This window comes from Anser cygnoides, chromosome 5 (genome assembly GCF_040182565.1).
Source record: "Anser cygnoides isolate HZ-2024a breed goose chromosome 5, Taihu_goose_T2T_genome, whole genome shotgun sequence".
Lineage (NCBI taxonomy): Eukaryota > Metazoa > Chordata > Aves > Anseriformes > Anatidae > Anser > Anser cygnoides.
The window spans coordinates 33,557,921-33,570,756 of record NC_089877.1 but is presented as its reverse complement, the minus strand read 5'-3'; the positions used below and the strand labels follow the sequence as shown (position 1 = coordinate 33,570,756).

Below are 12,836 nucleotides of genomic sequence, written 5' to 3'. Positions count from 1 at the left end.
CCTCCCCGCGCTGTAAATATCTCAACAGATGCTCGGCTCGCTCCTAATCAGCTCGGCTCCTCGGCGGCCAGCGCGGCGGCAGCGGCAGCGGAGCGGCAGCAGGGAATTAGCGCCGGTTCTGCGGGCTCCCCGCAACATTTGGCTCCTTTTTCCAGAAAGGAAAGATGGAAAAGGGGAGGGATCGCCCGTGAGGCTGACTGACGGTTTACATAATGAGCTTGCGAGGATGCGAGGCAACTATATAAACAGCTCGGAGGGAAGCGAGTTTTCCATTTACCGAGCGCTGTTCGCACCAGTCCAAGGAGGAGCGGTCCAACACTAAGCACTCCCCTTCGCGTCTCTCCCTAAACCCACCCGGCTTTGGAGTTTACAAAGGCGCCAGGAGCGGTCGGAGCTCGGGGGTTGGCTGCAGGATTTCATTCCCAGAAGGGGACGGTCTCACCCCACCACACCTGGATTTTTACCTCCCGCTTTCTGCCGCTGCTCGGGGAATACTGGCGAGGGCGGATCGCGCTGCGAGGGGCGCCCACCCGGACCCTTTGAGGAATACAGGAGGAAAGCTAAACCCTCGGAGAGCTGGAAGCGCCGCTTCCACGAGGATGACAGCCTTGCGCAGCTTTGGCTTGACGTTTCTGTTAATGGTTTTGCAGCAGGTAATCACGCACCGAGCTAACTAAGCGAATACGTGGAAGGGGTTCGCGGAGCGCAGAGCGGGCGACGGACGCCAGCTCGCGTGGCGGAGCCCGGGTAAGGTGTGATTTGGGTTTTTTTGTGTGTGTCTCCCCTTTGTGCAGGGGGTGGCCGGCTCCGGCGTCTTCCAGCTGGAGCTGCACGAGTTCGTCAACAGCCACGGGTCGCTGGCCAGCGGCAAGCCCTGCGCCCCGCACTGCAGGACCTTCTTTCGCGTGTGCCTCAAGCACTTCCAGGCGGTGGTCTCCCCGGGGCCCTGCACTTTCGGCAGCATCATCACCCCGGTTCTGGGGACGAACTCCTTCAGCGTCAAGGACACGGAGAAATTTGACAGCCCCATCAAGCTGCCCTTTAACTTCACGTGGCCGGTGAGACTCCGCTCGGAGAGCCGAGCGCGGCCGCGGGGCAAGGAGGGCGGCAGGGAAAGGCTGAGCTCACGCAGAGCAAACCGCTCTCGCCGGTAGACTTCTTCCCAGAGCTTCCTCTAAGGAAAAAAAAAAAAAGAGGGGTGGGGGGTGAGGGATAACACGACCCGATGGCACGGGGCGCGGGGCCGTGCTGACGCTGCTCTCTCCGCCCGCAGGGAACCTTCTCGCTCATCATCCAGGCCTGGCACGCTCCCGCCAACTACCTGCCGCAAGGTGAGCGCGCCGCGCGCCGCCGGCAGGGGGCGCGCCGCACCCGCTGCGCGCTCCCGACACCCCCCCCCCCCCCTTCTACCCCTGTCCCGGTCCCAGCCCCGGTCCCGGTCCCAGCCCCCCCCCCCCGCCGGCCCCCCCCGGCCCAGCTGTTTATCCGATAATTTCACGGCCGGCTTTATCCGACCATCAGCAGCTCGGTCCCCCAACGATATCCATCAGGGGCCGCTTTGATTCTGTCCCGACCCAATCTCCAACACAATTGCGTTTCCTCCGGTTTATTTTTGGCGTGGGAAAGAAAGGAGCTCTGCGGTGAGAAAGCTGCGAGGCTGCCAAAGAGCCCCGGCCGCCTTTTCCTGTATTTTACACCTTTCTCGAATTCCGCCCTTTGGAAAGGAATAATGGCTTTGGGATGTTTTTCTGACAAGAGAGGAAAAAGGATATTCCAGCAGCACAGCAGCCCTCGCTTTGAAAGGCCTCTCTCCGCAGAGCCCCCGCAGCCCGGGTTAACGCTCACCGAGCCCGGGGCTCCAGCCCTCCTCAGTGGGGCCACTGCACACACACATTTGGGGCAGGGGTTCCTGGGGCAGACAGTGGTGCTGGTGGTGGTGGTGGCCATGGATACAGTAGTGATGATGGTGATGGTGGTGGTGATGGTGGTCGTGGTGATGGGGATGATGGTGGTGGTGATGGTGGTGGTGGTAGCGGGCTGCTGACACTGTCCATTGTCCCCCAGGCTCCCAGCCGCTGCCTGAGGACTGGCTCATCAGCCAGATGGCGATCCAGCGGTCGCTGGCGGTGGGCGAGGACTGGTCGCAGGACGTGCAGAAGGGCCCACTGACCCAGCTGCGCTACTCCTACCGGGTGGTCTGCAGCGAGAACTACTACGGGGACAGCTGCTCCCGCCTCTGCAAGCGCCGCGATGACCGCTTTGGCCACTACGTCTGCGAGGCGGACGGCAGCCTGGCCTGCCTGCCCGGCTGGACTGGAGAGTACTGCACCGAGCGTAAGTGCCAGGCCGTGACAGACATCGGGTGTGTGAGGGGCCGGGCACAATAGCTCCTGCATGAGCCCCATGAGCTGCCCAGGCCCCACAGCCAGCCATGTGGCATCGCCCCTCTCCACAGGCTGCTGGCAGCCAGCTGCCGCCTCCTCGCCTAGGTGGGGAGTGAGGGACTCCCAGTGAAAGGCCGTGCCACCTCCTGGCCTGTGCACTGGGCAGGCCTCTAAAGCTAGCAGGTGTCTCAGCGTATTAAAACACATCACCTGCTCCGACTTTCTTAGGCCCTCCTCTGTGCTAATCCAAGAGCTACACTGGGACAGGAGTGTAGCTGAAGAGGCCTTTGAGGAAAGGCAACCCCCTAAAGCATCAGGGAGCTGTTCGGTGAAGGCACTCCGATCCCAAAAGCTTGTCCCCTGTTCCAGTTGTGTCAGCAGGCCCCACGCTGGATGCAGTGGTGTTTGCTTGTAGCTGCAGCGGCGCTGCTGCAAAACATCGTGCACCTGGCAGAGCTCGGGGCTGTGTTTTCCTGCTGACCTTTCCCCTCTGTGGAAAGCGGCACGCTGAGGACTTTGCCCCCCACCCCCCGTTGCTGCAGCTGCTAATGCTGTGCTGCACCTCTGTGAGCAGTGAAGAAAGCAGAGAAGGGATCTTGGCTGTTATCGCTGAGTCAGTCATACCTACTCTGAGTTAACACGCTCACAGCTTGCCCACAGAGGCTTACACCATTTCTGCTGCCAGAGAAGATGGGGCAGATGTTGCGCTGTTGTAGCAGGAATCCTTACTGTGGGCTCAGGGTCCCGCTGGATTTTTGCAGTCTTCTGTTAGCACGGGCAGAGCCACCACTTGCTCCTTTTGTATGAGAGCTGCAAGAGTTCATGTTTGTTGTGTAAGCAGAAAAACTAAAGGACAACTTGTCAGATGTTGGCTCTCCTTGTTCACTTCCTCCTGCTCCAGAACTCCTCGTACTAGGAATTTTTAAAACAAAGCTTTGAAAGTGCAAAACCGGTTTTCGAAGCATATTTTTAAAAGCAGACATTCCCCCTTTTAAAAGTGTACTCTGTAGTGGCATATGTATTTACCTAAACATTTCTGCTTTTTTTATGTTCTCTTTATAGCCATCTGTCTGTCTGGATGTACTGAACAGAATGGATATTGCAACAAGCCAGGAGAGTGCATGTGAGTAGATGGCAATTGCAATCCGAACTTCAGTTAAAACAGAATAGTAATAGAAACTTGTAACAGAAACTTAAACTCTTTTCCATGTCATTAATGTTTTAATTTGACTTTTCTTTTAGCTGTCGTCCTGGCTGGCAAGGCCGCTACTGCGATGAATGCATTCCCCACATAGGCTGCCGCCACGGGACTTGTAAAACACAGTGGCAGTGCATTTGTGATGAAGGATGGGGTGGCCTCTTCTGTGATCAAGGTTAGTTCCGAACGTTGTGCTTCTGGGTCTAGATTGGGTATTCCTCAGTACGGGACTAAGGAATCCGACCCATCAGATCTAGAATTAAATTTCAGCCAGGTACACGTTGAGAGGCATCAGTTTGTACCAAGGCTAATATTATATTAGTAGATACTAATACTTAACTTGTAGTAGTTTGGGCTGAAAACAAGCAAGCCTTTTTGGTAGGTGTTGAAAAACAACACCACCTGGATGAGTTTTGAACAGGCAAGTTTTCTATCTTCTCAAGCTAAGTTTAATGTATTCCCTGTACAACTATAACAATTTACTAAACAGTTTCCAGCAGCAGTAAACACCATAATTTGGGCCTTCCTTATTTTGCATACAAGGAAGTTAACTCATGTGATAAGTCTGGAGCATGAGAGAAAAATCATGTAAGCAAGAATGAAAAGTACAGGTTCCATTTTAAGGTACACCAGACCACTTCCACCTATTCAACCCATTGAATCACTGAACTGTAGCCAGCTGAGCAGTCATGTCCTCAAGGCCATATATGCACTGCTGGCACTGAGATCATTAAGTACTCAGAGCAAGTTAAGTGTTTTCATGACATTTATAGGATTAAGATGGGGAAGTCTGAATTAGGCAGGAAAAGTAAAGCTGCAGATTTTTTTTTCTGTTTGTAGTTACCTATTAACCAGTTGTATTCCAATTAGTCTATGGTATTTATAGTGCTTATAAAGATTTCTACTTGCGTCCTATGAACTTGTGTGCTTAACCTCTGTCTCAGATCTAAGTGAAAACAAAAAGGGCCATCAAGCTTGGCAGAGCATTTAGACAGTTTAAACTACTAACATTCATAACAAGGGAGCATGGTAAATAAACAATAAAAGATTTCTAATGTTTGTTTAAATCTTCAAGCCTAAATATTTTTATTTCCTTCCTGCCTTCCCAGAACGTGCCTTGGAGCACACCTTTTAAAGATTGGGCTAATTCTTTTAGTATGTGACATGTTGTGCACGGACTGTCTGTCCATTACGCCTTGGAGCGTCTTTCTGAGAATACACACAAAGTACATTTTGGCATCCACATCCCATTACAGCTAACAGGTTTACACACACAAAAAAGGGAGAGTATAGCAAAGCATTAAGAAAGATAAGTTTCCAAAATTCAGAGCTCAAGTGATAGACGGAGAGCAATATGTAAAATTCGTAACAATCTGAAACATCTGATTATTACTGATAATAATCTGAATAATAACCTCCAGTATTCCTATTAATAGCAAAATTGAAGACTTTTAAAATTGAAAATTCTTTCTTTACTGTTGACTATGGTGTTTTTGTATGAATGTCTTTTTTCAGCCATCAAAGACTCTCTTCCCTAACACATGGTATCTTTGCAGATCTGAACTACTGTACTCACCACAGACCGTGCAAAAACGGAGCAACTTGCATGAACACCGGCCAGGGCAGCTATACGTGTTCATGCAAACCTGGCTTTACCGGTGTTGACTGCGAACATGAGATCAGCGAGTGTGACAGCAATCCCTGTAGGAACGGTGGTAGTTGCACGGTAAGGGCATTTTAAATGTAAAGTCTTTGTGTGAAGCAAGCCCCAGTATACCTTTCCAGAAATGGTTTTGTAACAACATAATGGGAATTCGATAGTACACAGGTTCATTACTGACGCTCACAACTATCATACTGAACCCTTCCCTGGACGTGTCAGGGGAGGAAGTCTGTTACAGGAGGAGATGTATCATCTAGATTAGAACTAGTCAACTGATCCTTAGGTTTCTGTGGCAGCCATTACGAGATCTTGGCAAGATTCAAGGTTTGTGAGGGAGCAGATCTTTAAAAAAATAAGTTTCCCAAATGAAGGTTCATACCAAAATGTGCCGAGTCTGTATTTTAATAATAAATAAAACGTCTGCTTTCTGTTATGGAGCGTAGTGCCAGTTGATACAAAGACAATCAGATGAAACACTTTCTGCAAAACAGGGTTCTTCATTTTTAGTTTTCTGCAGTCTCGTGTTTCAATGTATTTTCAGAGCCAGTCAATGATTGATCCTTCCTGTTGATAACGACTGATGGCTTACAAATATCAGATGTAATCCAATGCATGTTTTGATTAAAGCTAATGCTGCAAGACCCAACTCCCTTCTCCCAAGGCCTTGGACATACATTACTTGCAAAGAAGAGATGAGTTTTGTTGTTATCTAAGTGGAGGGACTTCTCAATAGCAAAGCAAAATAACCCCCTTTTTTATTAAAAAATAAAAAATAAAAGGCTCTCATGGAGAGGATAAATGTCCTGACCACAGCTGTGTAGGTTGACATCAGGCATCCTCTTAGATAGTAGTGGTGTTAGTCATGTTTTTGCCTAGTTGCCTCTAGGCTCCCTACAACTGCGTCTGCTCTGCTTGTGTAGTTGCATGATTACTCCTGCACGATGAATACGGCCAATTCTCGGCTCTATCTCTCACAGACCAGCCTGCAGTTATTTACTCTGAAAATATCACTTTTGCCACAGTCAAAAGTTCAGTTCTGTCTTTTGGGACAGAACAGCACACGCTGACCAAAAATAAATGCGCAAGCAGCTATCCTTTGGTGGCATCAAATTACAATGGCTAATGTTGTGTTTTGCAGGATCTGGAGAATGGTTATCACTGCCTCTGCCCCCCTGGCTACTATGGAACTCACTGTGAGCACAGCGCTTTGACGTGTATCGATTCTCCATGCTTTAATGGTGGCACATGCTTGGAAAAAGAACAAGGGGCCAGCTACACTTGCGTTTGCCCTTTTGGCTTCACGGGGTCGAACTGCGAAAAAAAAGTAGACAGGTGCACAAGCAACCCATGTGCAAATGGTGAGTCTTTTTATCAAAAACTCTCACGTCTCCTTGATTTGTTTGTGCTTTTCAGTGCAGAAGTGATAGAAATCCAATCTGACCTCTACTCTTCCTCTAATACATTAGTCTCTCTCCCTCACTGTATTCCACGTCTACCCTAATTTTGGCCTCTTGGGGCAAGGGGGACGACTTTCACTGGCACTTTCTACGCAGGAAAAAAATGCACAAGTTGGATGGGATAGGATGGGATATGGGATGGGATAGATGGCAGAACTATGCACATTCAATTAACTTTATCACCTATTTAGAAGGGGCATATTTTTAAAGGGTGACGGGTAAGCTAGAAGGAACTTTTCGATGTGTGGTTGTTTGGTAAAATAACCTCCCTCTTCTTGAGGTCGTATAAAATGCTTACGGGCAGAGCTTTATGTTTTATTGGAGACTGATTTTTTTCTTTTATTTTACTTTTTTTCCTCAGATGGTAATTGCTTTTACCTTGGTCAGATTCGCGTGTGTCGTTGTCGGGCTGGTTTCTCTGGTCAGAAATGTGAGATAAACATCAATGACTGTGCCAGGAACCCATGTTCCAATGGGGGAACTTGTCACGACCTGATCAACGATTACACCTGCACATGTTTGCCAGGCTATAGTGGCAGGAACTGTGACATCAAAACCAGAGACGAATGTGCTTCTGGGCCATGTGAGAATGGAGGCACATGCTACAGTGGACTTTACAGTGCCAACTTTGTCTGCTACTGTCCTTCTGGCTTCATGGGCAGCCGCTGTGAATTACCAGTTTATTCAGTGCCCATTACACTTCCTCCTAAACCAGTCCCCTGGATTGCCATATCCATGGGAGTGGGGCTGGTGGCTTTGCTCATACTGTTCTGCATGATAGCAATGGTCATCAGGCAGATGAGGATGCACCCAGAGCAGGACTTGGAGACAATGAACAACCTGTCTGACTTCCAGAAGGACAATCTCATTCCAGCTTCCCAGCTCAAAAACACCAACAAAAATAAAGACCTCGAAGTGGACTGTGGGCTGGAGAAGTCAAACTACAAACCCAAGAATCATAAATTGGACTACAATCTGGTAAAAGACCTGACAAGTAGAGGGACACAGGAAGATAAATATTACAAAAGTGAAAAGTGTTTAGGAGACAAGTCTCCACTCCGACTACACAGGTGAGAATGCAGTCTTCCTAGTAGTCTTTCTAAAGCCCCCCCCTCACCTTCATACCCATGTAGGAGCAGATGAGAAAATATGAAAAAAAAAAAAAACAACTCGGGGAGATAGCATACAAAATAAACCAGAGCAAAGCCACGAATCTTGAAATAAAGTACACGTGTTGTGGCCAAGTGGTATCCGTAGCTAAATGAATTAAATTGAGAGCTTGTGCGGGGTGCTGGTAGTATGGGTGCTGTGAAAGGGAATGGGAGCGACTAGTCTACTGATGAAAGTAAGAAGTATCTTTTCTTCCTCAATTGATCTCAGAGAAAGAACAGTACAGCATATAATGATAAAAATAAGTATATTGGTTATTAAGAAGGTAAAATGATCTGCTTACTGAGAAGAAGGTTAGAGTAATAATAATTACTCTCTTCAAAAAAAGAAAATGGCAACTATTCACTAGGTCATCAGTATTCTCATACACATACTGAAAGTCTTGCCTGGGTCCTGCTTGTGACAGGTGCACTGAGGGATCTGAGGAGTATGTAGCTAAATTGGACATGGCAGAAATCTAGCAAGACACTAGCTATTCCTGACTTCCACCTCCCTAGTGTACTGTCCTGCCATCATATAAAACACATGAAACTTCATCCTCTGCCCTTCCCTCCCACATCTCCTTGGCAATCTCATTCCAACCCTCCATATTCATTGGATTTTTAGAGATAGGAGTGTTAGTAGTCAAATAACGCCCTTTTCTCTCTGCCCTGCCTTAGTGAAAAGCCGGAATGTAGGATATCAGCGATATGCTCTCCAAGGGATTCAATGTACCAGTCCGTCTTTGTGATAACAGAAGAAAGGAATGAATGCATCATAGCCACAGAGGTAAGTAAGTACATGGGTGAACAAGCATAAATTCACAAAGTAAAACAGGCAAATTATCCTTTAGAATTGGATCTGAGAAGGTTACTCAATTTCCAGGGATCCCCGCATACACCCCTTCTCTTCTGTGGCTGACAGGAGTGCCCAAGCAAACTGAGCATACAGCGGGGAAAAAAAAATAATAAATTAGCAGCTCTAAAACCAGAGATTCTGGGTTTAGATAAGGAGATGAAAGCACCGAACCTCAACCCATAAAAATTCAGTACATCGTAGGATTATTTCCTCTTAAATAAGTAGTCGGCAAAAAAAATGAAATAATAATAGTTCATAAATCCACTGATGTAAACCCATGTTTTTTTTCCCATGACTACTATGGGTAATCCACGTTCTGTGGAAACAGGCAAAGCTATAGATTTCCAACAGAAGATGGAAGGCAACTGAATGTGTTAAGTGGATAGGCATAAAAGACATTTAAAAAGTCTGTAGTAAGACATGGATGAAAATTTCAACCTCTTGGCATTTAAGCTCTAGCTATGTGTTCATGGCTGCAGCAATTTAATGCTGTTTCTTAAGTTACTGATAAACATATCTAAATTTTGACATTATCTTGAAAAGCTTGAGAACAGTATACAAAAAAGAGGTGCCTAGCAGTGAATAACCTGAAGACTTCAAAAAAGCATCTACTGAAGAACCAAACAGTTCCCAAAGAATTATCAACAATCAATACCTGTCTTTTTCAGTGAAGTCAGTCACCTCTAGCACTAGTTTCAGGTAGTTCCAGACTCCAAGAAAGAGAGCTTGCTGCGCCATATAACAGTGATCTGTGAAGTCAGATCTGCAGCTTTCTGTCTCCCTTGCCAGGGCGGATATCAGATTTCAGCTTGAAGGCAAGCCGGAATACAAGTCAACCAGTAATATTAAAAGTTTAACTGAAAGGATTTTCAAAGATACAAATGTCAGTTAGACACTTCATTGCCACTAACTGACCTAAATATTGTATCTTCCTTTGAAGATCTTGCTGACCAAAGCTGGATTTACATCAGGCAAGCCCAAAAGTACTTGTATGATCAGAATGACAGGCCCGCGAAACTTCTCTCCCCGGCACACAAGCTATTGTGTTATACCAGATGCCTTTCACAGAGACTTAATGTTAAGCACCCAGATTTTTAAGGTTTATCCTAGGCATTTTCTCCCTCACTCCAGGTAGAGAGGCTACTCGTCATATAGATGAGTTGTTTGCTGAATATTCTCTCTCTCTGGATCCAGCCAAAAACATTGAATGCTGGTAGTTAAGCTGTAGTAATATCTGGCTTAAATTACTTCGGCTTGAATTACAATTCATTAGTTCTGCTGTACTCTGTGCTTCCTTCTCATTTGTTGTGTTACTTTTATGCCCTGACAGGTATAAGACTGAAGATCAGCCCATTTGCACCTCAGATTTGGTAATGCCAGTAGATGGACGTTCCTGCTGCATTGTTTACAATTCAGAACTGGATTGGACTGTTTTTAATTACATGCAACTTGCTGCTCTCAGGCGGAGGATGGAACTGGGTGAACTGGACAGACTGTGAATTTACTGAAAGATGCAATACACCTTTTTGTTCTTACTGCCCTTGTTTGAAGTTTGATACCAGATATCTCATTGGCTATAGAAGAAGGGAGGCAGAGGGAAGAGAGAGGGGTTAAAATGCTTATGTTTTGACTTGCTTTTAAAAGATACTGAGGCCAGTTCCTCATGGACAGACCTGTGGCTTTCCAGAACTCTGGGTATGGGAGGTGCTGGTAGAGGAGGAGGCGCTTAACTATCACAGACGTTGCCACGGAAGGTGTGAAGAAAGACACATTGCTATGCAGATAATGGATACAGTATAAATGAGGTCTCCATTTTTTTTCCGGGTTTAAAAGTGCCTAAAATGTGTCAAGAGAATCTAACAAGCCCAAACAGAGACTTGACTGCTCTTTCTGCAGTTACCTGAACAGTATTGGGCAGGGGTGATTGACACTTCTTGCTACACATCAATTTGCGTCTCCTCTCTCCTGCTGCATGTACTGGAGACAGTTTAAGGGGCGAGAGGAGGAAGGAAAGAGGGATACCGAATTTACGTCATCTCATTTGGTGATGCTTTGGAGAACTGATTGACCCAAGCCACAATATGGGACGGGATTTTCACAGATTTAAGCATCCAAGAAGGGAAAGTTGTGATAAGGAATGTCTACTGCCTGTTCCCCATTGATACTGAGGAGAGACATGATCCCAGTTCTATTTAAAGCCTTACAAATGCGTTTTAAATCAATCAGCTCCTAGAACCTAAACATGCTGAGCTGTCTCAGCTGTTTTCATGCCCTTTGCACTACCAGTGATTGTGAATAGACATTACTTTTTTCTTCTCCTTCCTCATTCTCTCCCCCACCCCCTTGTTCTGACACAAATTTGGGGGTTTATAATGTGTTTCTGAATTAGGTGCCACCTACTGCAAATAGTCTCAAAGTTGCAGCTGTTACTTTCTGAAGGAGAAGCAGCAGTGTCATCCCTGTATTTCTCTGTCTGGTTGCAGATCTCCGATTCTGTCCCTCACGCTGGTTCCAAATGCCCAATAGCAAAGCACCCACTGAGAGGCCCTCTGCCAAGACGGGTGGAGATTAGAATTAGAAGGTCCTAGGCTAGTCCTTTTCCTTTCTTACCGCCCCACTTCTACAGGGAAAAGAGGAAGCCAGCCCCTGGAAAACAGAGGCCTGCAGAAACTCTTATCTACACATTTACAGCAATAATATTGGGTGCCCCCGTGGAAAGTGCTGTGACAGTAATGAAATGAGACTGTGAGGTGGGGCAGAATGAGGAGGGAGGAAACAAAATCTCTGCAAAGAAACCTGGACTGTGCTATCTCTCGGACAGCGATATTCCTGCCCTTGTAAATCCTGTTGTTGGACTAGCCCATCTAATGCCTTGAACTGTGCAGACAAGACCCTTCATAATGTCCACTACTGACCTTCTGCTCTGACTGTGTAGGACCATTTTGAAGATGACCTTCAGAAATCAATAATATGGGTTTTAGTTTGTCTGTTTGTAGTTTATTTTGAAGACTAGTATTTCAGTAATTTAAAAAAATCAGAAGCACTGAACTTTCTACGTTTTATAACATTATTTTGTATATAATGTATATTTATAATCAAAACAGAAGTGTAAATATGTTTATTACTTCTCATGTAATGTTTTTAATGTGATGACAAAGTTTGAATTTTATTTTTTTTTCAAGCAATGAAAATACTTTCCTGCTACTATGAAGTTTATTGTGGTTTGTCCTTTTACACTTCAGGTTCCATGATTTTGTGTCAGACAAGGTTACTTGAAGCCCCAGAAGTAAGCTTGTCTGCCTGTTCCCTGCAGTCATTTCATTTTGCACACCAACTGCTGTAGGCTGCTTTTATAACCATTACCTGATGTCAACAAAGTTGTTCAGCTGAAGAGCATTCATCTGACAGAAACTTTATTTATGTTGTAACACATAATATTTAAATTACATATATATATATATATTCTCTTGCTATGAAATGGGATCGAACCATCAAGAAATTTATTTTTATCATCACTTCCCTCTTTCTCTTCTGTGGCAACTTGTGGCACAGAAGATTCAGATTTCACACCATTTCAAGGTGGCTGTACAGACTTGGGGTTCACTTACAGAACAAGATATGATTTCTAATTGTTTTTAATCCTATGTCTTTAAATGCTTTCAGTAAGACACAAATCTCGCCCTGCTCAGGATCTACTTCTACACTTGCAAAGCTGTATCCCTGTTTGAGCAGGACGGGTGAGATTTGTCTTCTGCTCGCAGGACCAGAGGGAGTTTCAGGCCTTCTCCCTTCCCTGTGCTACACCAAGAGCTGTGTCCTCCCAGGGCATCCCAGAGTCATTATCCTCCCCAGCCCTTTCGGAGGATGTTTCCACGGAAAACGTGTAATAAACATGCTTGTATAAAACACTCCCTGCAGATTTAGTAGCCTTTGAAATGCACACATTTACAGACAATTAGATCTCCCACTAGATCAGCTAGGTGCGATACAGCCAACATCTGAATGCACAAAAGAAAAAACTATAAGAACAGGAAACCACTGCTGCTCTATTTTAAAACCAGGCACTTTTTTTTTTCTTTCTGGTGTTGACAAAATGCCAAAAAAGCATCTTAGTGTTGGATGCCTTT

General features: G+C 45.9%; 1 protein-coding gene across 2 annotated transcripts; it reads left to right on the top strand.

The window, feature by feature from the left end:
* The first annotated feature begins 465 nt into the window (after positions 1 to 465).
* On the top strand, positions 466 to 11,916 carry DLL4 (delta like canonical Notch ligand 4). Of its 2 annotated transcripts, XM_066997823.1 has the most exons (11): positions 466 to 653; positions 795 to 1,058; positions 1,274 to 1,331; positions 2,065 to 2,334; positions 3,447 to 3,507; positions 3,627 to 3,757; positions 5,139 to 5,308; positions 6,384 to 6,603; positions 7,064 to 7,772; positions 8,532 to 8,640; positions 10,040 to 11,916. In XM_066997823.1, exons 1-11 carry the CDS (start codon positions 600 to 602, stop codon positions 10,043 to 10,045), a joined length of 2,052 nt encoding a protein of 683 aa, XP_066853924.1. In that variant the 5' UTR covers positions 466 to 599; the 3' UTR covers positions 10,046 to 11,916. The 2 variants fall into 2 exon arrangements, with proteins under 2 accessions (XP_066853924.1, XP_066853923.1); XM_066997822.1 differs by lacking the exon at positions 10,040 to 11,916 and having other exon boundaries at positions 8,532 to 10,013.
* The last annotated feature ends 920 nt before the right edge of the window (positions 11,917 to 12,836 follow it).

What these genes read in the sequence shown, in the direction of transcription:
- DLL4 (XM_066997822.1), top strand. Translation starts at nt 600, where the DNA reads ATGACAGCCTTGCGCAGCTTTGGCTTGACGTTTCTGTTAATGGTTTTG. An exon ending in TGGAGAGTACTGCACCGAGC is followed by an intron (nt 2,335 to 3,446) that starts GTAAGTGCCAGG and finishes TTCTCTTTATAG; the next exon opens with CCATCTGTCTGTCTGGATGT. An exon ending in TGGCCTCTTCTGTGATCAAG is followed by an intron (nt 3,758 to 5,138) that starts GTTAGTTCCGAA and finishes GTATCTTTGCAG; the next exon opens with ATCTGAACTACTGTACTCAC.